Source organism: Neophocaena asiaeorientalis, unplaced genomic scaffold, assembly GCF_003031525.2.
Source record: "Neophocaena asiaeorientalis asiaeorientalis breed wild unplaced genomic scaffold, Neophocaena_asiaeorientalis_V1.1 scaffold327, whole genome shotgun sequence".
NCBI lineage: Eukaryota > Metazoa > Chordata > Mammalia > Artiodactyla > Phocoenidae > Neophocaena > Neophocaena asiaeorientalis.
The window spans coordinates 4,147,308-4,172,496 of record NW_020174560.1 but is presented as its reverse complement, the minus strand read 5'-3'; the positions used below and the strand labels follow the sequence as shown (position 1 = coordinate 4,172,496).

At 48.7% G+C, this 25,189-nt stretch overlaps 1 protein-coding gene across 2 annotated transcripts; it reads right to left on the bottom strand.

Annotated features, from left to right (window-relative positions):
* Positions 1 to 783: 783 nt before the first annotated feature.
* Positions 784 to 24,619, bottom strand: LPO (lactoperoxidase). Of its 2 annotated transcripts, XM_024757610.1 has the most exons (13): positions 24,501 to 24,619; positions 20,654 to 20,731; positions 19,340 to 19,427; positions 14,729 to 14,889; positions 13,280 to 13,397; positions 12,737 to 12,866; positions 11,788 to 11,994; positions 10,238 to 10,562; positions 8,229 to 8,389; positions 3,682 to 3,934; positions 2,664 to 2,837; positions 1,653 to 1,890; positions 784 to 1,466 (listed from the first exon to the last, which is right to left on the bottom strand). In XM_024757610.1, the coding sequence occupies exons 2-13, from the start codon at positions 20,727 to 20,729 to the stop codon at positions 1,259 to 1,261; spliced, it is 2,139 nt and encodes a 712-aa protein (XP_024613378.1). In that variant the 5' UTR covers positions 20,730 to 20,731; positions 24,501 to 24,619; the 3' UTR covers positions 784 to 1,258. The 2 variants fall into 2 exon arrangements, with proteins under 2 accessions (XP_024613378.1, XP_024613379.1); XM_024757611.1 differs by lacking the exons at positions 14,729 to 14,889; positions 19,340 to 19,427; positions 24,501 to 24,619 and having other exon boundaries at positions 1,259 to 1,466; positions 20,654 to 20,729.
* Between the last annotated feature and the right edge of the window lie 570 nt (positions 24,620 to 25,189).

The following is a 25,189-nucleotide window of genomic DNA, read 5'->3' as shown; positions in this document are numbered from 1 at the left end:
TTCCCACATTTGGGGAGGGGCACCCTCAGCTAGAGCCTGAAAGTATGCAGGATGCTGGGGCTCCCATGCCCATAGGAGCCCCCGGCACTTCACCCTAGCAGGATAAATACTACTCAGCTCCATTTCACTGATGACGAGAGGGGTGTTCAGTGAGGTTAAGGGCCTCATCTGAGGCCTCAGAGAAGAGGGTGCCAGAGTCAGGGCTGCAGCCCAGGCCTTGTGGCTCCTGGGCTTTTCCCACAGGATGGCTAAGTGCCTCCCACCCCTGCCCCACCAGTCAGGGGATCTGGAGGCCCCGGCTGGGCTGACCTTACCCAGGAAGGTCATTTTAAAACAACTCATGAATATGTATTGGGCGGCAGCGCTAGCGATGTTCTGGAGCTGCCCGTCAAAGGCCTCGCAGGCTCCAAGGACTGGCCTAGAAGAAGAGGGTATTTCCCTGAATGGCCCCTGGAAGGGAAATTAACTTTAGCTTTGGGGGAATCCAGGCTTGGATTTCCTCCCTCTTTGACCCCGTGGCACTGAGGGCTCTCTTGCCACCCCACAGCCATGGCTTCTTTTCCCAGGAGCCCCTTGCCTCCTCTTTGAGAGCACTTTGAAATCCCACCAGACCGTGCCCTCTCGGCCCATAGACTCGTGCACACGACCTGTTGGTGGTGAGACACGTCAGAACTGTAAACATCCAGTTACTCATTTGGCAGTGACCCCAAGGCCTGCCTTGGGAGGGGAACAAGGTCATTGCCAGCACCCGTAGTCAATCACCAGATGTTTACTGGGCACTTCCTGTATGCTGAGCACCGTGCTGGGGGCCACGGAACACACTTGGAAGTGGGCTGAAGTCCCCGGCTCAAGGAGTTTACAATCTTGGGGAGTTTATAATCACGGGGGAGTTTACAATCACGGGGACTCGGAGAGATAAGGGTGTAAAGGCCTTGACTTGTTCAGGGGAGAGGACGGGTGACACCTGGCAAGCTAGACTGGAAGGTATCTCAGAGGGTATCTCGGAGTCTTGACAGAAAGGTGCGTTTCCGCAGGCAGAGAGGATGGATTCAAGAGGAAGAGCTGGAGAGGCCGAGGGGGCTGGCTTCGGGCTTGAGCGAGGTGTGCATCCAGGGAGTGTAGAGAGACCCGGCTGGAAGGAAGGGCTGGGATTAGGTATGGAGCTCTAAGGGACCGGGTCACTGAGCTTGCTTGAAGTGGCATCGTGGACCAAGGGGAGCTTTACTGCACAGTTTGGGAGGCCGTGGAGTCCAGGCCCCTAATTCTCCTCGGAGGCCCACGGTAAGAGGTCCAGCTTATCGATGGCTGAGCAATCCACAAAGCCTTGGGGGTAGCTGTTGGCTTGGAAGGGGTGCAGTGGGACCTTGGTGACGTGGGTGTTGTCACAGACAAGGCGTGACAAGGACATTTTCTGTAGAGAGTTCCGCTGCTCCTCAGTGAAGACCCCAGGGTTCTCCCACCAGAACCTGCAGAGACAGAAGCAGGGTCTCTCCATACAGCCCAGCCGTTGGACCCTCCCCAGTCTGCCAGAGGGGAAGGAAGGAGGTCACCGGAACATGCCAAGGTCTGGCGTCAGTCCTCCTGTAGGACGCCCACGGCCCGCCTCCGAGAAGGGATGCCCTCCGTGCCCTCCCCCGTGAGGTCTCACTTGCCTGTCTCCATCACGGATCTGCTGGAACTGCCTTCCCAGGAGGCAGGCCAGGAGATGCCCCACCTGGCCCCTCTCTACCAGGGGCTCAGCGATGGCCCCTATCCAGATGTCAATGTTGTCAGGGGTCCCGTAGAGAGCCAGTAACTTCTCAGCCAGCACCTTGTTCTTCAGCACGGCGTGCAGCTGCTTCAGTGTTTGGGGCTGTGAGAGGCCACAGAAGCCTCTCCAGGAGTTGTACCCTAGGGCAGAGAGGCTGGAGCTGTCTCATCCCCCTTGCAGAACTGCCCACTCCAGCTCCATCAGCCCCAGAAAGTCTGTGTTCACAGCCCTTGGGATAGGGGAGTCAGTGAGCCATTGTTTTATACTGTGGCACTTGAGCTTCGAGGGGGCTAGTAGGTTATATGGTGCTTACTATGGGTCCAGGAACTATTCTAAGCACCGTACACAAACGTAAATTGAAGAACAGAGATGTCAAATAACTTGCCTGAGGTCACATAAGTAGAAAGGGCATAGCTGGAATTTGAACCCAGGCAGTCTGGCTCTTAAGTACTACATTTAGGAAGATCCGATAGTCGTTGTTTTCCCTCTGTTATCCTTTTCTTAATATTTTCTGGACTTTTAAACTGGTTTTACAAGTCAGTTGTTGATTCCTTTCATTTGAGGAGCTCAAAGAAAGTACCAGATGTGTTCTCTGGTCTCTGCATTAAGGAGAATGGAAGATTCCATTTCACAGATGAGCAAAGTGAGTTTTAAAAACAGGCATCTCTGGACTTCCGTGGAGGTCCAGTGGTTAAGACTCTGTGCTTCCACTGCAGGGGGCACGGGTTCTATCCCTGGTCGGGGAACTAAGATCCCACATGCTGCGTGGCGCAGTCAAAAAAAAAAAAAAAGGGCATCTCTGCCTTCTGTTTTAGAAGTGATCACCTCCTCAGGGCTACAGACGAGAGTCCCTTGGAACCCCAGAAAGTAGCTAAAAGTTCCCCAGGCCTGGCAGGACCCTAGGCCCACTCACCAGGCATCCCATGGTCCCGGCAACGCTGTATGTTGATGGCAGCCAGGTCAAAGCCGTGGATCACGTGAGTGGGTTGGAAAAGCTTGTTGCGCAGCTCACTCGTCATCATTTTATTCTGATTCATCGATTTGGACTTCTTGGCCAGCAGGCCCCGCACCAGAGGGTCAATTCCACCTGCAAGGGAGACCCAGAGGCCATGTTGGGGATGGGGGCAGCTGGGGACATCTTCCACTGCTGGCTCCTCCCTCCACCAGACATTTTCTCTTTCTCAGGTGAAAGAAGGGCCAACTGCACCTCTCGGGCTGGAAGTGGGGAGAGAAGAGCCCAATGCAGCCCGCAGGGTATGCTGGGGGCTGGGGGTCAGTCCAGACCACCTGCCGTCCTGGGGTGATGGCATGAGCATAAGCTTAGGGTTTCTTTCAAGCTCCAGTTCAGAGAGCTGGCTCCTTCTCCTCCATATGTTCCCCCAATGAACTGTACAGCTTGGGAAGAGATGTCAGAAATCTCTGGAAAATGCCCTGACTTGTCAGGCCTTAAGTAAAGCCAGTTTCAACACAGCCCACCTCAGGATAAAGGGGAGCTGGCTTCAACCTTTGGCACTTAATGTAGGTGGAAAGCCGTAGAGGAGAGCAGAAAAGAGCAATTTTTTTTTTTTTTTTACCAGACCTAGGAATTATTTCTGCAGGGATCAGAGAAACCTGAGGCAGGGAAAGAGAACAGGGAAAACTCAGCATCTTAAAGGCCAGCAGAAGAAAGAAAGAATAATAACCACATCCTGTGTGTCAGGAACCATTGTAGGGCACTTTATACATATATTTCTATTTTTTAAATATCCTATGAGATAGGTATTATTACTGTCCCCATTTTACAAATGAAGAAACTGAGGCTCCGTGAGGTGAATTCACTTGCCTAGGGTCACACAGGAAGTGCCTGGAGTCTGACTTCCAAGCCAGGTTTCCCTAGAAGCAGGCTACAGAGTGAGACAGCCTAGTGACAGTGCTTCCCTGAAAGGACATACCATCTTTGACTATCCTCCAGGTGTTGAAGAAGAGGGTATGCAGGGGGAGCTCTGCTTCCGGACCCCATGGCTGATAATTCTCATCCAGGCGGAACACAGTGGAGGGGACCTCTAAGTGGCCAAAGCGGAAGGCGAAGGTGAAGACATTGGAAATTCGGGGATCCACAGATTTGTTATAGCCTTGGTATGGAGGGATCCACTTTTGCATCTCATCACCTAGCACAATGGGTAGGTAGTCCCTAAAGGTGATAATCTGGAAGGAGAAACAAGTCGTGAGAAAAGGGTGTGAGAAGCCCTACCTCTGGCCACAGTGGACGGGCCCAGCTGTGGCACCAGACTAAGCTGGTCAGTCAGATTCTCTCTCTCAGGAACTTAGATATCAGATGCAGCTCTTCAAGAAATTATAGCTTGAATAGAAATAGCTATTCAAGCTATTTCTGGCGGTGCTCTATCTGAGGGGACAGATGGGGTGATATGGGTTGTCATTTTCTATCATGTGCAGAAAAGCAGAGAAAACCCATCTGCAGAGAAAGAGAGTGGAGAAGTGAAGAGAGGAGCAGAGAGGAGGGAGAGACAGAGTGAGAGTAACTGCCCTAATTCCAGATGGTTTCCAGTCTCTGGCTCTCACCCTAGTTGAGGCCCAACTACACTCCCTGCCTGGGGGTTCCGGGAGAAACCCTTACTAGATTCCAGTTGATATATGTATAGGGTGAACCTGTACTGCACATCTGAACTAGCTTGCATGGGTTTCTTTTCCTTGTAGTCCAAGAAGCCTTATTATGGATGCAAATCCATATGTTGAAGCTCTAACCCTCTCATTTGGTTGTATTTGAAGATAGGGCCTGTAAAGAGGTAATTAAGGTTAAGTGATGTCATAAGGGTGGAGCCCTAATCCAAAAAGACTAGTGTCCTGATAAGATGAGAGACACACACACAGGGGAAAGATGTGTGACCTCCAGAAAGGAAAGAAGAATGATGTACTGGGTAACACTACACCCATCAACAGCAGAATACAAATACCTTCTAAGGACCTATGGAACATTCAACAAGATAACAATACCAGGGTTATAAAATAAACCTTAACAAATTTGGAAGAATTGAGATCATAAGAGTATATTCTCTGACCATGATGGAATCAAATTAGAAATCAGTAACAGAAAGGCAGCAGAAAAATCTCTAAACACTTGGAAATAAAACGATATACTTCTCAATAACCGACAGGTCAAAGAGAAAGTCTGAAACGAAGAAACAACAACAACAAAACATACACAGTGAATTAAAATGAAAATATAACATATCAATATTTGTGGGATACAACTAACAGTGCTAAGAGGGAAATTTATATCACTTGTAATACTTATGTTAGAAAAGAAGAAAGCTCTCAAATCAATAATCTAAGCTCCTACCTCAATAACCTAGCAGGAAGAGCAAAGTAAACCTAAAGCAAGCAGAATAAACTAAAGAAGAAAAGTCATATGATTATCTAAATCAATGCAGAAAAACCATTTGACAAAATTCCACATCTATTCATGATAAAAACTCTCAGTACGCTAGGAATAGAGCAGAACGTCCTCAACTTCATATAGAGCATTTACCAGAAAAAAATCACAGCTAACTATACTTAATGGTGTAAACTTGAATGCTTTTCTTTTACTATTGAGAAGACAAGAATGTCTGCTCTCATCACTCTTATTCAGTAGAGTACTGGAAGTTGTAGCCACTGTAATAAGGCAAGAAAAAGAAATGAAAAACATACAAATTAGAAAAGAAGGAATATAACTGTCATTATTTGTAGGTGACATGACTATCTATGTAGAAAATCCCAAGGAATCTACAGAACTCCTGGAACTAATTGCATTCAACAAGGTCATAGGATACAGACTCAACACATAAAAATCAATTATATTTTTATACACTGATAATGAATAAGTGGAAACTGAAATAAGAGATGTAATACCACTTACAGTTCCTCCAAAGGAAATGAAATGCTCAGGTATAAATGTAATAAGCATGTATAGGATCTGTCTGATTAAAATTATAAAATGCTGATGAAATAAATCAAAGAAAATCTAAATACTTGAAGAGACATACTATGTTTATATAGTGGAAAACTCAACATTGTAAAGATGTCAATTGTCCCTAAATTGATTTATAGTTTTAATACAATTCTTATCAAAATCTCAGCAAGATTTCTTTGTAGACATAGATCAGCATGTTTTAAAATATATATGGAAAGGTAAAGACCCTACAATAGCCAAAATAATTTTGAAAAAGAATAAAGTGAGGAGTCATTCTTCTTAATGTTGTCTTATTTTATAGCTACAGTTATTAAACACTGTGGTACTGGTGTAGGAATAGACACATAGATTAGTGGACTATAATAGACAACATAGAAATAGATTGACATAAATATGCCCAAATAAGTTTTTTTTTACACTTTTTATTCTATATCGGAGTATAGCCGGTTAACAATGTTGTGATAGTTTCAGGTGCACAGCAAAGTGACTCAGCCATACATATACATGTATCCATTCTTCCCCGGACTTCCCTCCCATCCAGGCTGCCACATAATGCCCAAATAATTTTTGACAATGGAGCAAAAGCAGTTCAAAAGGAGAAAGATAGCCTTTCAGTAAGTGGTGCTGGAGCAATTAGACAACCATACCCCCCACCCCAAATGAACCCTGACCTAAACCTTATGCTTTATACAAAAAGTAACCTCAAATGGATCATGGACTTAAATGTAAAAGATAAAACTATAAAATGTCTATAAACATAAAACCAGGAGAAAAATCTCTGGGACCTAAGACTAGGGAAAGAATTGAAACTTGACACCAAAACACAATCTATGAAAGGAAAAAACTGATAAATTTGGCCTCATCAAAATTAAAAACTCTTACTCTGCAAAAGACCCTGTTAAGAAAATGAAAAGACAAAGTACAGACTGGGAGAAAAATTTTACAGTCACATATCTGACAAAGGAGTCATATCTAGAATATATAAAGAACTCTCAAAACTCAACAAAAAGACAAAATCCATTTTGAAAATGGGCAAAATATATGAACAGATGTTTTATTGAAGAGGATATCCAGATGGCAAAAAAGCACATGAAAAGAAGTTCAATATGATCAGCCCTCAGATAAAGCAAAGTAAAACCACAATGCAATATCACTACATACCTATCAGAAAGGGTAAAAAAAAAAATGAGTGATGACACCAAATAATGACCAGAATGCAGAGAAACTGGATCATTCATACATTGCTGGTGGGAATGTAAAAAACAGTACAGCCACTCTGAAAAATACTTTGGCAGTTCCTTTTAAAACTAAAAATGGACTTAGCGTATGACCCAGCAATTGCACTCTTGGGCATATATCCCAGAGAAATAAAAACCTATTTTCATGCAGAAACTTATCCATGAATGTTCATAGCAGCTTTATTCATAATAGCCCCAAATCGGAAGCTATGCAAATGTCATTCAATAGGTGAATGGTTAAACAGAACTTAGAATACTACTCAACAACAAAAAGAAATGAACAATTGATGTATGGGACAAGTTGGATGAACCTCAAGGAAATTATGCTGAAAGTAAAAAGCCAGTCTCAAAAGAATACATACTGCATGGTTTCATTTATATAATACTCATGAAATAACATAACTGTACAGATGGAGAACAGATTAGTGGTTGCCGGGGGTTAGGGACGTGGGAGTGGGGAGGGTGGATGTGGCTATAAAAAGGTAGCACAAGGGAGTCTGTGGTGATGGTAGAGGTAAGTGTCGTTACTGTGGTGGTGGTTACCTGAAACTACATATGTGATACACTTACATGGAGCTACACACACACACACACACACACACACACACACACACACGCCACATGAATTGACTGCACTTATAACTGGTGAAATCTGAATAAACTTTATGGTTCGTATCTATGTTAACTTCAGGCTTTTGATATTGTACCATAGTTATGCAAACTGTTAGCACTGGGGGAGACGAGGTGCATGTGCTTTTTTTTTCTTTTTGATACAACTTCCTGAGCATCTACAATTATTTTTAAATAAAGTGTTTAAAAAATAGGTGTATGGTTAATATCAACATATCAACTTTTCTAAGTCTCTTCTAGTTAGTCAATCAGTCAATCAACAATAGCGATTGACTATGCCTGTGACATGTGGCTTAGGTGTGGAAAATTTTAGAAGATAATCCAATCAAAACAATCAAAATAACTGTGATGTAACAGTCCCAGGAGTGATGGAGCCTGTGGTCCCAGCGATGGCCCCTGGGTGGGCATACTGAGTAACTGACATATGAATGACTCTCCAACACCCTGAATCCAGGGATTCATTTTGGGGCCGAGAAACTGAAGAAACAAAAGGGAGGGTTTAAAAGAATGAGACAGTGGGAAAGATGCAGCAGAGAATAGGAAGGGGGAAATGGAGGTGTGGAAAGCCGAGGAGGTCACTAGACGCGCGGACGCGGGCAGAGGGCAGAGCCAGGAGCAGAAGCGAGGCTGGCACGTGACGCAGTTCTCCTGAGCCTCTTACCTGTATGAAGGCGCCTAGGATTTTCCGGGCTTCCTGGTAGAGCTTCTCTCCATCCCAATGAGGGTTGAGTCTCTTTAGTTCTCTGGCCAGCCGGTTGTGCTCTCGGAGAAGGAGGGTGTGGGCAACGGCCAGTAGGATCTGCTCCGAGGCTCGGGGATCTCCTGAAAGCCCAGAAGGCAGAAGGGTGGGTCCCCCCTGAGCAGCCCCAGAACCCAGTAACCTGCACAAAGAATAAATGTGGTGTCCCAGAGGGAAGCTCTCCTAAGCCCCTCCTTCCAGTTAGTTTAAGGTGGAAAGAGATCGGGGTTGCGATTCATAGATTTGAATCCCAGGTCTCCATACACACTTTTTAGTTCTGTGACTTTGGACAAGTTACTTAACATTTCTAAGCCTCAGTCTTCATGTCTGTGAAAATGGGGATAATAAGGTCGAACCCACAAGACTGTGGTAAAGAAAGACTACATACAGGTGACGTTAAAAAGTAAAATTTTGCTAATTAAATCCCAACTGCCTTCTAAGACGGGACCTACAAATAAACGAGGGGCTTTTTATTGTGCGGAGCAATTTGGATGGTTTCAGGAGTGCAAGTTTGAGGGTAAGAGATTGGGTAGGGTTGAATTCCTCTGTGTAATAAGGGAGAAGAATCTAGAGATGGGGACTATTGGGAAGAGAGGGTCGTATAGATGGTAAAAGACCAGCTGTTTCATAAGGGGACTTCTCCTTGTGTCCTCTAATCTTCAGGAAAGTCTATTAAATTCATGAATACTTGGTCTTACCGGATATTTTAATGGAAAACAGGAAGGGCTTAGTTTTGTGTCTGGACTGATGCGAGATGTGTATGGACACAGAATCCAAGAGCTCTACCAAGAGATCTGGGTCTTCTGCCATGTCTGGGTGGGCTGGGGGTTTGTCCTGGGAGAGTGGGTTTTTGGAAGAGAGAAGGCCTCCAGAAGCCACAGGCAGAGAACACCAGGAGGGCATGAGCCCCCGGAATGAGGAGAACTGGAGGGCTTTGGCTGCGTACAGGATACGTGGAGCGGGGACTTTGTGCCAAGTTTATGGAAAGCCTTAAAAATATACATTCCTCTTAATCTAGAACGTCCTCCTCTAGGAGGTTATCTTAGTAAAATTATTAAAAATGAGCACAAGGGCTTCCCTGGTGGCGCAGTGGTTGAGAGTCCGCCTGCCGATGGAGGGGACATGGGTTCGTGCCCCGGTCCGGGAGGATCCCACATGCCGCGGAGCGGCTGGGCCCGTGAGCCATGGCCACTGAGCCTGTGCGTCCGGAGCCTGTGCTCCGCAACGGGAGAGGCCACAGCAGTGAGAGGCCCGCGTACCGCAAAAAAAAAAAAAAAAATGAGCACAAGAATTCATCAACAAGGATGCTCAGGACCTTAACAAAAACGAACAAACAAAAATCACAGAAAAACTAGAAATGACACGAATGTCTCCAAGTAAGGTTGATAAAATACATTATGATACATATATGTCATGGAGTACCAGGCAGCCATTAAATATCATGATGTAGATGAATATTTAAAGATGTGATACATTAAGAGAAGATATCAGACAATGAGAAGACAGAGAATTACTTCTAGTATGACCCCAATTGTGTAAAACAAGGTAGAACTAGATCTATGACAGAAAAAAACTGGAAACATAGGCACTAAAATGCTAACAATGATTGTCTGTGAGTGGTGGGATTTTGGGGATTTTCTTATTTTCTTTGTGCTTTACTGGACTTCCTTAATTTTTTTTTTTTTTTTATACAGTGAACACATGTTCTTAGATTCTGTATTCATCTGCGCCCTTCTGCCAGTCCTGGACCACTGCCCACGGCAATGGTGTCTTGGTGTGTGTTTTTCCAGGAGACAATGAGAAGAAGCAATGGTAAAGCCTCCCTGGAAGCCACCCAGTGGCCTCGAGAAGCTCTTCTGGCCTTCCTCTGCTCTCAGGCCCCAGGATAATCCCCTTGTCCTTTGGCCCCTCTGTTGCCAGCCTAGACTCACCTGTCAGGAAGCAGGGCACGCGGGCAGTGGTGTTGATGAACTCACAGGGGCTCGGCTTCTTGTTGTCAAAGGGCGGGTAGGCCAGCCCGTGGTCCTGGGCCTCCTGGTTGATGGCCATGAGGCCCAGTGGGCTGCTGAGATCCCGGAGGCGGCTGGCCAGGCTCGGCTCAGAGCCGTACACTAAACTGGCGTCCAGGAAGGAGGTCAGAGCATTGATCTGCTCTCGGGCCAATGACTGGTAAGGTGGAGTGGGGCAGACAAACCCGGCCCGGAAGAAAGGCATGCATTTCCCTTGAGTCTTCACCTTGGGGTCGTTGCACGGGAACTGCAGAGAGATCGGGGTGGGTGACTGGGCAGAGGTGGTACAGCTGGCAACCTCTCCCCAGGGTAGGTCTGGATGCAGCTGGCAAAGATGCTGATGGTGCCCTCCTGGGACCCTGGCACCAGACAATGGCTCCAGATGCCTCCTGCTGATGCTATAAATCCTGGGCCCCCAACTCCCTGAAGGTCACTACATCTGCTGACTAAAAGGGCTGAGGGGGAATCATTCAATCTCTCATAGCAAAACCTCCAAATTTTTGGTTGAGAGAGAGTCCTGAGATCCCGGCACAAGGAAGCAGGACGTGAGGCAGGAAAGGGTTTGTTAATAATTAACAACAGCTACCATTGATTTATTCTGGCCCTACCATGTGCTTGGCATTAGGCATACTTTATCTCACTTTGGTCCTCATAAAACCCTGTAAGGTAGACCATTCTGTCCCATTTTACACGGGAGAAAACGGAGGCTCAGAAAGGTTAAGTAATTTGCCCAAGATCTTACAAACTGAAAGGGAAAGATGTGGGATTCAGATCTAGGCTGACCTTACTTCACAGCTTATGTTCTTTACACCACAACATATAGCCCCGATTTGTTTGAGTGAATAAATCATTCTCTAACTGTAAAATCATGAATAAGAAGAAAGGTGCACTACTGCAAGTTCCTTTCCCTTCCTGCTGGAAATTCCCACAAATGCCTGCCACTCATCCTGACTCATCCATTCTGGGAGTAGCCTTCCCGACTCTGAGATGACTTACGGTAGCATTCCACAAATTTCACTGTCTATAAAATGAATCTCCTGGGGATTCCAATAAAATGTAGATTCTGCTTCCCGATGTCTGGGATGAGGTTTGAGATTTTACATTTCTAATAAGACCCCAGGTGACATCAGTGCTGCTGGGCCAGGGATGAAGACAACACTCCCCAGAGCTTCCCAATTTTGCCATTAGTGATTACTTGTCCATTTCCCATACAGGTCCTTTGTCCTTGACGGAAGGGACAGTGTCTTGTTCACCTTTGAATTCTAAGTGTTCAGTGTACTGCCTGGCACAGAGTAGATGATTGATGTCTATTTGCTAAATAAATGGGCGAGTGAATGAATAGATGTGTGAGGCTTGGGAAGCTGTCAAATCAACATTCAAGATCTCCAGGAGGTCCTGGCTGACAGGCTGGGAATGTCTGCCACATCAGGGAGGCAAGGGGTTTGCCAGGGACCCGCAGCTGCAGGGCCTACCATGATGGGGAAACAGTTGTCTCCCTGGATACAATGCTCATCACACTGTACTTTGGAGTACTCGCTGCTCCCCAGTTCCGTGTCGGGGGCAAAATCCAGGTCGTGGTCCACAATTTGACCCCACTGCATCAAGAGCAGGGACCTGTTTTGGTCCAGAACACCCTCTTCATTTAGGTAGCCTACAATCTTGTTGGATACCTCACGGGCCTACAGGTGGAGAGAGAAGGACAGGGAGGAAAAGGTGCTTTGAGGATTCAGATTCAACTGCAGTTTATAGGGTACTTGTGACGTAACGGGCGCGCTTCATCCCCATGACAAGCTTGTGAGGTACGTGGCATTACCCCCATTTTGTAGATGAGGAGACTGAGGACTAGACAGGTGAGGTCAACTCACCAAGGTCCTGCCGCTACAAAGGGCCAGGTGTGTATGATGTGCTGGCTTCAAGGCCAGTGCTCTTTCCACTCAGAGAGGCAACACAAAGACAGGCTGTCCCTGAAGTGCCACGGAGGTGCCAGGTGTCTGGGACTAGAAGAGGGGCTCTGGGGAGGGCCCGCCAACTCAGATGAGGCCAACAGATAGGACGTCCCGGCAAGCACCAGCTGATGCACTCCAGGGGCTGGGGCAGGGCAAGCGCGAACAGGATGGGGCAGGGAAGCCATCTGCCTGGGAGACCCCAGGATACTTGGCCTGACGGCAGCTGGGACGTGACCGTCACGTGGCTGGGCTCCGGGGCCCGGACTCTGCTGCTCTCTAGTGGCATTTTCCGGAACACCACCAGGGAGGAAGTCCAAATCTCCATCTCTCCGGATGCGGTTCTACCGCGCGTCTGTCCTCCCACCTATTTCTTCTTCCTTTCCTTGTGTGTTTGTGGGAGGGCATCCTTTCCCCTCTGACTCCCATCTTTCACCCGCCTGCTCAGGGCTCGCCCCCACCCCGTGTCCGCCCTCACCAGCGGGACAGGGAAGCCGTTCCGCTTCTTCCTCGGCGTCCAGCCGAAGGGCAGGGAGAGCCCGTCCTCGTACTCCGCCGGCAGCCAGCGCGCCAGCGCCCTGTTGGACGCGCCCAGCGCGGGGTTCCTCCTGAAACAGCAAGACCGGCCCTCAGCCTAGGCGGCGGGTTCGCTCCGGGGTCCGCTTCTCCGCAAACCCCACGGGGATCCCCTGGGGAAGGACGCGGAGGAGGGGCCTCTCAAATGTGGGGTGTCGGAACTACTGCCACCTCCGAAGGCGCGGGGCTCCTCTGCCCTGGGGAAAGGTGCTCCTTCCAGTGGGATACAGTGGTCTCTTTAGAAGGTGGGGAAGTTAGCGGGGTTCCAACAGAACAGATTCCCGTGGGACGCTAGTCCAGGAGGGCAAGGCGGTGGGAGTTAAGCCTGTAATGCCCAGGTGACAAAGGCCCTGGCTGGGCTGAGCAGGGCAGGTGGGCTGGACAGATGGGTTGGCTGTGGTGATTGGGAGAACCTGCCTCCTAAACCCACCTACTGGCCACTCACCTGTTATTACAGTCTCCCGTGATGGTGCGGTAGGGGCTGTTCTCATCACATTTCACCAAAGGAACTGGGGCACCACAGCCCACCTCCTGAGAGAGTGCAGTGAAGTCCAGGCTAAGGTCTGAAAGAGAAGGGATGCCAAAAGGGCTGAGTTCTTTCTCCATTCTGAGGCCCTGAGGGGAGGTTCATTTTTTGAACTTTGATTTTTTGGGGAATACATTTTACGTTCTAAGTAAGCATTTCTCAGGGGGTTTCTCATTGAATCCTGACAACTTATTAAGGTAAGAATTTAAATTCTCATTTTACGAGAGAACGAGACTTGCCCAAGGCCACACAGATAGTAACGGTCTCCAGAATTGTTAGTAGTTCTTTGTCTATCAGACCCTTTGAATCAACAGATCTTTCTTTTAGAACAATACCCCTGAGAGGTTAGGTACATGTTAGTATGAGTTAGTTTGAGAAGATTGCTTTTCTTCTAAAGCTCCACTGACGTCTAAGGTCCCAAGCACGCAGGAATCTAGATAGGAAAGATGTTGGGAAGGGACAGGGCATTTTTACGTGAGGGGCGCTGTGATCTCGGCGGGAGTAACAGAGCGGGGAGCCTTAGGCATCAGAGACCGACCTCCACGTGGGCACAGAATGGAAAGAGCTGCCAACGTCCTAAAGCAGCCTGAAGGGAATCCGGCTCTGGGGGCCTTCTTCGGGGGCTCACCTGCGGAAGTTGGCAGGGGCTGAGGTTCAAGCCCCAGCACCTTTTGAGTCTCAGAGTACAAAGTGCTCCCTACTTCTCCCTACCTTGTCCTGGTTCCCTCCTTTTGGAACTTTGGAATTTGCCCGAGTCCTAGGCCAGGTATCTTCCCCCACTTGATGTTTTCCCAGGGAGAACCTGCAGCCTCTTCCTCCTGTCAAGACCAATCCCCTTCCTCCGTGACCCACCGTGAACAGCGACGTTTGGTAGGGGGTGGGGTGGAGGGGTGGAGGAGGTCACGATCAATCCATCAGCTCATTGTTTCAGCTCCACAGTACCCAGAACAGGAGAGACAGCTCATCACCTGTGACGTAATCCCAGTAAATCCCCCCTGACACAGGTGGCTGAAATGTCCCGTCCACAGGCGGAAGTGGTGACACTGTGGTTTGGGACAGGGAGCCTGTGTTTATTAACTTTAGTCCTTCCTCTGGACAGAGGCCTTACAGACGGTGTTATAACAAAAGGCACAAATGTCCCCTCATTTGGAGTTGGCAGTGTGACCTTGCCAGGCCCAAGTTCCTTTCTCTGCAAAAGGAGCATTGGCCTGGCTGTCCGCCCAGCCCCTCCTTGCTCTGCAGTCCATGATTCTGATGGAGAGAGAGGACATGGCTCCCAGTAGGAACTGCGACTTTTGGTGGCTTGTGTTCTCTCCTGCGGAGAGATGACCCCTTCCTGCCATCAGAGGGCTGGTGGGTTTTCTGTACCTGTGACGTTGGTCAGGGTCACTTTCTGCCTCAGTCTCTTTAAGGACTCCTCCCACACCTGCCCGTGGCGGATGGCCATGCGGGTCCAGCCCTTGGCGTGCTTGAGGTATTTGGAGAGCTGTCGGGTGGTGGGTGCCTCAGAGCTCATGGCCGTCTTCAGCCTACAATGGAGAGCAACGGGGGAGTCCTGACCGGGCCCTCGGCTCCGACCCTGTAGCAGGGGTGTGAGGTGCTGTGTGTGTACAGCAGAGCTGCGGGGGTGTGGGCAGCATGCAGGAGACCCCCACTTCTGTGCTCTCAGGATCTTTTCTTAGCTCTCCTCTGATGCCTCTGGAAAATCTCCTCTGGCAGGAGGAAGCTACAGTGTGTCTTTAAGCTTCGTTAAGTCTGTTTCTCAAGGAAGGCAGACAGATGGACATGAGCACTTCCTGAATTAGAGTCAGAGGGTTGCAGCTGTGCTGGCTGCTTCCGAATCAGTTGGGGGACCTAAGAACACCTAAGTCCCAGGATGTACCGATTCAGACCGAGGAACCCCTGACCATGGAGCTGGCCTCGTGCACCGAGAATTCTGGAAATAACATGCCTATGGGCCCCAGTTCTGCCCATGAAAGCATCCTTCCTCCTATCTGGCCCTAGAGTTAGTGTGGAGTTTGTTTAGTTGTGGCTGTAGCATCTAGCCTCTTGTTGACCATTTCTTGCGCCAGATGTTCGGGCTTTGTCTTAATTACCTATCTATAAAAAAGAGAAGCCCCAAACCTTTCTACTACTAAGAAGTTGGTGACCAAGGGCAAGGTGGTGTCAGAAAAGTCCCTGCATGAGAACCCTCTCCCCCTTCCTGTGCCTCAGTTTCTTGTGTGTGAGATGAGGGGTCCTATGAGATGATCTTTACGGCTCTAAGACTGAAATTTTGGAAGTGGCTCAAATTCTCACAAAGGCAACCCTGCTTCGGGGATATGCGTCACAGGCTGTAACTCCTGGCCTGTCCCTGTGGATCAGGTTATCGATTCTACTTCAAGCATGAGGGGGCCTGGTGCTCAGCCTGAGGGGTGACAATGGGCGATGACTGAGCTGTAATCACCAGGCCTGACCCCTTCCAACCTCCCCCCAACCTCAGTAAGGACCCAAGAAGATAAGCCAGACTGCCTTTTGTTGCTGTTACAAAAGACATCATGGCCCAGTGGCCCAGACTGCTGCATGGCATGTCCAATATGGTAACCGCTAGCCACATGTGGCTGTTTAAATGGAAATGCATTAAAATTAAATACAATTAAAAATTCAGTTCCTCAGTGTCACTAGCCACATTTCAAGGGTTCCGCAGCGACATGTAGTCAGTGGCTCCTGTATTGGACAGCACTGACCTAGAGTTTGAACCCTGGTTCCCCCAGGATTGGTTTACAGACATGACCTCTGAGTGAGCTAGGACTCACTGTGTTACTTACATCAGGGCCTTTGGAACACGCTGGCTGAGTCTGACTCCTGCGGCCACTTAGTAGCTGTGTGCCTTTGAGCAAGTTACTCAACATCTCTGTACCCAATTTCCTTACCCATAAAATGAGGATAATGGTCGCAATCACGTTATTTGATCATTTTGACCTTCAAAAACAGCGACTTCACATAGTTGGATTCAGCGCTTTCTAGGATTTGGGGGAGGAAGGCGTGGGAAGTGCTGAGAGCTGTCTCTGGTACAGAGGAAACACTCACACGTGTTAGCGTCAGCGCCATCCCCATCATCATGGATCCCAAAGGGCCCCCCCACCCAAGAGAGAAGGTGTGTTGCTGGGCCTCCCAGGGCTCCACCCAAAGGTCCCATGCAAGCCCCTCCCTGTTCCTGCCTTTCTCCCCCGGCTAGCGTTAAGGGCGGTCTCCTGCCTGACCTTGACTCGCCAGGGACTTACCTCCTGATCTGCCTCAGGGCCGGGCTCCACAGGCGCAAGCAGGGCCTTGGAAGAACTCTGTTTCCATCTCCAGGCCTACCCCCTTGTCCTAGCCCCCAACCTCTCCCATCTGGATGGCCACAGCAGACTCCTAACGGGACTCATGCCTCCTCTCCTGTCCTTCTCCCATCCGTTCTCCATCTGGCTGCAGGAAGGTGCTTTTTCGAATGAAAAGCAGACCAGGACACTCTTCCTGAAGCACTTTCTTGGCTCTCCCTGTGACGTGCATGAATCCACAGGCTTACTGTGTACGTGCTCGTGACGTTGTGGGATCTTTGCCTCTATCTAGTTCCCAAACATTTTCATCACCCTCCAAGGAGACCCCACACCCATGGACAGCCAGCCCAATCCCTCCCCTTCTCCCCCAGCCCCTGTCAGCCACTGCTGTGCCTCCGACTATCTGGCCCTCAGGCCCCACCTGTGTGTCCTCTTTTCCTACTGCCACCACCAGCGTGGGCCTTCTTTCTGTTTCCTGAGGACCCTAAGCTCTTTCCTGCCTCAGGACCTTTGCCTTTGCTGCTCCCAGACCCTGGCTTTCTACACGGCTGGCTCCTTCTCATCCTCTGTCAGGCTTCCCTGCTCCCCTGCTCCCTGCGCCTAGAGTAGCAGCCATTGCCCTGTTTATTTCCTTCGTTTTCCTTATCACAGACTGTGAGTCACTGGATTGTGTGTGTGCTTGTGAACAAGATGTTTCAATGTGATTCTTTGTGTCTCCATGAGACCCCTAAATCCAAGAACTAATCGGTGGGGGTGAGTTCCAAGGCAGGGCTGGGTCGTCCTGTGCAGCACCACTTGCAGAGGAGGTGATGAAAACCAATTGTGAGGCTTTTATTCTACCCCGACCTTGGGCTATAAAAGGATTGACATTAAGGAGGGGGAGAGAATGTTCGTCTGGAGGTAGTTGCTGAAATACCAGGCAGTTCCCTCCTGCCACTGTGGGGCTTCTTCTTGGCACTCAGTCTAGTGACAAGGGCCTTGAGAGGAGGGCCCTGCTGTGTGTCCTGGAGCTATGGCTGGTGGTTGACCCCTGCCCAAAGAGCCTAAAGAGAACAAGAAAAGCAGACGTGGCCCGTGCTGTGCACCTAACAGCAGAGTAAGCCAGACAGGGCAGCCCTCGGCCCCAAATCTGCACGTCCTCCGGCAGCAAGGCAAAACTTTTAGTCTTCTGCGGCATCTTTAAAGGGGACCTGGCCCAAGATGGTGTGAGGAGGGGTGAGGGAGGGAGCCGCAAGCTCCAGGGCTGAGGGGTGGAGCTGTGAGCTACTGGTCAGAACTTCTCTGGGCCAGAGAGCTGGCAGCAGAATCTCTGAGAGCCGAAAAGCGCCCAAGGAGGGAAGGAGCTTCTGACCCAACCCCTAACACCCAGGCTCTAAGCTGACCAGGCGACTTAGACTTTGCCATCCTGTACCTCTCCTACCTCCCCCAGCTTGACCCCTAAGAGGGACAATCCTGGGCTGGGGATTGAGGAGAAGCTCGAGAAAGAGGGACGGGCGGACCATGCGCCCTTCTCTCACTATGAAAGCCTAAAGCAGCTCCGAGGGGAGGAAAGTGAGAGGCTCTGTGCTTTGTCTTCTTCTGCTGACATTTGAGTTCCTGAAAGGACTAGAAGTGATCAGAGCACATCTTGTCATCTAAGAGTCAGCAAAAAAAGTTATGGGACCTCTTGAGAGTTTATGCAAGGGCCAGGGAGGAATGAAACCCCAAGTCCAGTAAAGGGGCAGCAAGAGGAACGAGTAAGGTTGTTTTCTGCTCAGTAAAGTGGTTACTCTTGTTTTTCTGCCTCTCTAGCTCCAGCATGGGCTTCCCGAGGGCAGGGACCCAGTCTGCATCGCTTATTTCAGGAAACCCAGGCCCTACACATGGTTGGGAGGTGGCTGACTCTGCTGGTGTCCTGCACGTTTCTCAAGTTCATTTGGGCCCATTTATAGCTTTGGCGTGCCCCTCCCCTAGCCGCTGATGGCTCACTCCCGTAACTGTCCTGAGCAATTGCTTCTGAGTCAGGGTGGCTTCCTGGCTGTAGGTGCCTGGGAGTCACACAGTGTGCTACACCACGGCCCCCCACCCCCACCCCAGTGCCAAGCTTGCAGCACGTCTGGCTGACATGAAGGACCCTTTTGGCAGGTGAAAGGTCTGCTCTCTTGCTTGGGGTAGGATAGGCTCTGAGGTGCAGCCTACACTCTAGATCTCCCTGTGGGGTCAGCTGGGGCTAGACCTTAAACCACATCCCTGCTCAACCCCTTCTTTTTACCTATCTGGCCTCACTCCCTCACTCCGCTACAGCTTTCGTGAGAGCGCTCCCCAGTAAGCACCCACATGTGAATCCAGGTCTCAGGTTCTGCCTCAAGGGGACCTGACCTAAGACATGTTGAACGAATGGAGAACTTCTAGGGACAGGCTTTCTGAGAGCCTGCAATACATGACCTGAGGAGTCACTTAGCCACGTGGAGGAAAGTGCTTATAGGATCAGATGAGACATCCCCTTCAAGGTAACTTAGAGGCCGAGGATTTTAGGAATTGTTGGCTTTTACTCCTACTTGCCCCATACTCGCAGGTGGGCAGGGGCTGGGAGTGGAAGGGCAGGTTGTAAAATTGCTTTGGCTCATTGGCTTGTCAGGACTGGCCTAGATGCACTTGTCAGCCTAGGAAGAGAAGCATGTGATATGTGTGTCTCACCTACCTGGTCCGGGAGTCCAGGAAGGCCTTGTTGACCTGGATCTTGACCTGACTCACAGCATCAGAGATGGTGAAGGTGCGGGTGGCCTGCTCTTGGAGGGGGAGAAGCAAGGAGCAGGGTATCAGACACCACTCTTTGGAGAAGCCCTTTTCTCTGTCTCCCTCTTTCTCCACCATTATCCTCACCACTCAAACCTGAGCAGGCAGAAGATCAAGGTTAGGAAACATTCGACAGGAGGAAAAGCCCAGAATGGGAAGAATACTCTCTGATTCTCAGTAAGGTGTCAATATCACTCTTTAGGAGTCCAGTAGAATACATTCGTCCCTCAGTATCCACAGGGGATTGGTTCCAGGACCCCCCAGGATGCTCAAGTCCCTTATGTAAAAGGGCATAGTATTTGTATATAACCTATGCACATCTTCCTGTATACTTTGAGTCACCTCTAGATTACTTATAATACTTAATGCAATGTAAATGTCATATAAATAGTTACCAGAGTGGGTTTTTTGGGGGGAGCCTGGGAGCTTTCTGGAATCTTTAAAAAAAAATATTTTCAATCCACTGCTTGTTGAATCTGCTGATGCAGAACCTGTGGATACAGAGGCCTGACTGGACCCAGTGATGGGATTAAGAAGGCGTGTGACCACTCACGTTGGCTCTTGGCTCTGGGCTGTGGGGATTTTTTTGGTTCTTGGTGAGGTGGATCTGAAAACAAGTCCCTCAAAAGGCTTAGCTGATCACAAGGACCCTGAGGTAGGGAAGGGGATGGTGTAGAGTAGAGGTGGGGTTCCTTGTTTTACTCGAATTGGGGTCTGGAATGGTGGGGGGATGAGGATGCAGTCTTTGAACAAGGGGAGTGTAGTGGCTTAAACAGTGTCCCTCCAAAAAACTTGTCCAACTACCACCTGAGAATGTGACCTTATTTGGAAATAGGGTCTTTGCAGATGCAGCTAATTAGGAAGAAGCCATACAGGTACAGGTTTAGAGTGGGCTCTAAATCCAATGACCTGTGGTCTTATAACAAGAGGAGAGGACACACAGAGGACACCACAGAGAAGAAGGCCATGTGAAGATGGAGGCAGAGATTGGCGTGAGGCACATATAAGCCAAGGATTGCTGGGAGCTACCAGAGGCTGGAAGGGGCAAGGAATGATTCTCCCCTAGAGCCTTCAGAGCAGCATGACCCAGCCAATACCTTGATTTAGGAATTCCAGCCTCCTGAACTGTAGGAGAATAAATTTCTGTTGTCTTAAGCCGCCCAGTTTGTGGTCCTTTGTTACAGCAGCCCCAGGAAACACAATACAAGGTGGTACTTACCATTTGTGTCAGATTCTGCAACCTGGAACAAGCTCAGGGAAGCCAAAAGGACTGGGAGATGGAAGAGGACCCTCATCGCTGAAATGAGACCAGGATCAGGATGTGAGCCTTGTAGAGTCCCCATGGGTAGGACTTACAGACTCACAGAAAGGGGGTGGTAAAGCAGAGAAAGGCCAGAGAACATGAGACACCCTAACATTAGAACAGAAGAGGGGAAACCACAGTAACTAACTAGGCATCTACCATATGTGCAGGCCCATGGTAGGTCCTGGGAGATGGAAAGAGGCAGTGGTGGAAGGGAAAGAACACAGGCTTTGTGGTCAGAAGGTCCTGAGTTGTAGTTATGCATTTGCTCTAACTAGCTGTGTGACATTGAGCAGGTTACTTGACATCTCTGGGCCCCCGGCCTGATTGAGTGAGAGGGTTGGACCAAGTGATCCAGGATGTCTGATTCTGCCCTGACACCCCGTGACCCAACTTCCTGTGCCTGTCTTGTCACCGGTGACAAATGCTCCTACCAAACCCAAAACACAACTCTGGAGTTCCTCTTCCTCTTTTCCCCTCAGGACGTATTGCCATCCTCCTCTGGCCCAGCACCCGGGGAGTGTGCCTGAGAAGCAGACACTCAGTTCCTCCTGTGGGAACTGGCAAGGAACTCAACCCTCCCTCAAAGAGTCGACATGATGGGAAAACATGAATGAAAATTGTGGCAAAGCTCAGAGCTCTCCAGAGCTCGCAGCTGTGTTCCAGGTTGCCTGAAGAGATCCCTGCTCTTGGATCAACGCCTTCATCATGAACTTTAACTCTGAACCTAAATCATCAGATCGAAATTGTGCAACTTTGTTTGCTGACGAGGGGCTTTGGGGCTCAGAGCGTTCATTAGGATTGGTGGGATAGACCCCAAAATGTCTTTTGAGGAGATTCTAGTTCCAGCCCAGGAGGCACCCATGCTGTACGGATGGAAGGATCGTGCGTCTAGACCATGTTCTTCACGAGAGGGCACAGGCTCTCCCCATAGTGTGCATTCACTGGTTGGACCCCAGAAACGTCCTCAGATTGGCTGCCCGCTCTGTCTCTACTCAAAGCTCCCTAAGAGAAATCGTGGTTCTAGAGTTTTGCCCAAGAGACCACCCAGGAGGTCTTCCAGATACTCTCCAGAAAAGGACAACTGTGTATCTGGACAGGTAATTTCAGCTTCCCTTGCACTCCCCCAACCTTTTCCTCTGACCTTTGATGATCCCCCTAATAATTTTTATCTTGTTGAATGTACTTCTTGTAAGCTAACTGTAGAAAAAAAAAAAAAAACACCAAGGTGCGAATAAATACCTCTCTGGCCAAGATTCTCCCTGGCACTTTTTTTTTCCCCAAGAGGAAAACAGCTTGACCCCTCAGTGGGCTCCTGTCCTTACACCTCTATGGCCCCGCGTAGTCCTCCTATTTGTGCTTCGAGGAGACCACTGAGCCAGCAGAAATCCGCCCTTTTAAGCAAACAAATACGATGGTTTTGGAGTAAAAAGCATCACTGATATTATTTTAAGTTTTGGTAAAAACGCACAGGATAAAATTTACTACCTTAACCATTTTAACCAGACAGTACAGTAGTGATAAGTACATTCACATGGATGTACAACAGATCTTTAGAACTATTTCATCTTGCAAAACTGAAACTCTCTGCCCACTAAACACCAACTCCCCCTTCCTCCCTCCGCCCAGCCCCTGACAACCACCATAGCATTGATTTTTAAGAGAGCTGATGGGCACACAAGTATTCATTATGTTATTCTTTCAATGACTAGTGTGTTTCATGAGAAATCAAAAACAAAACGTGAAAGGTTAGTCTATGAAAATAGGCATCATCTGAAATAGACTGAGGAAGAAAAATATCATAGCCAGAGAAATAAAAGTTGAGAAATCTGAACAGGAAAAAGTCCTTAGATACTCATTGCTCCTCTCCTTTCCTTGGAACCTCTTTAATACTCCCCATCACTGCGAAGTGGTGGGAGGGGACCTCAAGGCAAAAGCTAAAGTATTTTCCTTGTCTTGGCCATCTTTCCTGGTGGGTGTGAAGGAAGCATGTGGGACAGAAAGCAGAGAAAAGCAAACACGAGGTCGTGCTGCTGGGAAAGGGGTGTTCAGAAAGATCCTGGAGGAACCCTAGCTGCAGCCGGAGCCAAGAGGCTTCTGGGATGTTGGGATATTTACCCACATTCTTATCATCACGCTCAGTGCAGAAACCCTTTCCCAAGCCCTTTGGTTTGCATCAAAGCTTGGAGCCTTCCCTGAGACACGAAGCGTTATCTGGAGACAGAACCACAGCCTCTGCCTCTCAAATGCCAGTCTGGTCCACAATCCCCTGCCTCTTACTCACACTCTCCTATGCAATGCCCTCTTGGTCCCGTGAACTCCTATTCGTTCTTTAAAACCCAGGCCAAATGCCACCTTCTCTGTGAAGTGTACCAGATCTAGGCAAAATTAGGTCATTCTTTTTTCTCTCTTCCCACAGTACTTTATTCACATCTCGTTTCACTGTTTTCATGTCCGTTTCCCCGTCAGATCATAAGCTTCTCAAGAGCTACGTCCTATTTTTGTTTTTTCCACTGCCCAAGCCTAGTGTTGATACATAATAGGTGTTGGGTACGTGCTGAATGAATGAAACTCCCACGGTAGCGAAGTTCAACATCCAGATGGTGCAGAGGGAGAGGGTGGTGATGGTCCCTTAACAGGCTTGTCCCACCTTAGTGTGGCAACTAATCACCGGGGGACCTTGTTAAATGCAGATTCTAACTTGGAAGGTTATAGGAGGGACCTGAGAGCCTGCACTTCCAACAAGTTCCAGGTGACGCTGATGCTGCAGGTCTACAGACCACCCTGAGTACCACGATCTCCCAGAGTCCGGCTCTCATACTTGCTGAGAAGTCACCAAGGGGGCTGCAGGAAGGCCTGAGAAGGGAAGGCACCAGTAGGATTCTTTTCCATGAATGGTGAACGCTCTGTTGAGGGTAGTGGGATGAGCCGGAAAGAAAACCAATGAACTCGCCATCACCCCCAAGAATGTTCTATTTGATCTTTTGAGCAGTTCCAGTATCAAGAGGAAAATAGAGAAGAGACAAGCTCTTATCAAGCTCTCTACAGCAGAAAAAATCCCCCTTAGCCACAGGGTTTGGGATATGCAGTTTCATAAAAAAACAATATGATTCAATCACTCAATTTTCCCAGGATGAAACCCATTTAAATATTGATGCAATTCATAAATCTGATTGAGAACATAGTGTCCACAGGACATTGGAGACACCTGGGACTAGACATTCAGGGCTAACTAGATGTTCAGGTCTGCTGTAAATAGCACGAGACACTAGAAACAGGTTGAAGATCTGAGATCCCTGGCTTAGGGGACCCCTTAAACACTGCAAAATTTTCACTAGAGTGAATTTTCATTAGCGTTCATATCATAATTGCATCGGTCTCAAGAACCCCACATGGAGCACCATTCTGTTACTATTTCCCCCCAACTTTCTGTGCGACCTGGACACATGATATGTCTTAGACCTTAGTTCCTAAACAGGATGGATGAGAGGAATACGGTACCTTCCGGCCCTAAGAGTTTACGATTCTATGGCTCGGTGTTCAGACTCAGAAAAGCCTCTTTGCCCCACAATGGATTCAATCACATTCTCCCTTATGGATTCGATCACACTCTCCCAAACGGGGATGACCTGCCAGGTTGGCAGCCAAATCTGGCACCAGAAAATGCCTGAAGAAGACAAGTCCAAAGGCAGTACCAAGCTTTCTGAGAAGCCTTTAGGAAATTTCATCATCAACTTTGCAGATTCCACTTAACGAGTCTTACCTGCCAAGTGCCTTGGCCTCCTGTGGCAGCCAGGGGAGTTTCTCTCCTTGGAGGAACTGGTCTTTTATACCGTCTGTCAGGAATTAATTTCAGGGAAAGGCCCAGAAAGAAAGATTATGAGGGGCTGATGTGGCTTGGAGGAGGATCTCAGGTTCAGCAGGAAATACCCTGTGACTGGGCAGATGCTCGAGGAAACTGTCAAAAGGCAGAAATTGGTTGATGCACTATCGCTGGTCCTGGATGAAGCACATCCTCTTCTTCCTATTTTTCAGGTGAACTATGTGGTCTTGCTGCAGTCATGGAAGGCAAACCTCCAATCTTTGAGCAGCCTTGCCCCTTTTATGCCCTTAATGGGATCTGAATTGCTCTTAAAATTAGGAACAATTAAATGGCTTTCTTCCCCATTTGTTTATTCAGTGCCCTTTGATCCCTCTCTTACCTTTCACCCAATCACTCTGGAAGCCGCTAGATTCATCTTTGGGATTTGCAATCGTTTTCAAGTGTTCCCTTCTGGGAAGGTCAACATTTCAAAATACTACCCCTTTTTGGCCACCAGGGAAGTGAGAAGAGCCCTGGACTTTTTGTCAAGGGGTAGGTTAGATCCCTGCCTCTGTCGCTGTGTGGCTCTGGACAAGTCACTCTACCTTCTGTTTCCTCGTATACTCTAGTTGCGAAGCCAATGGTTGGCT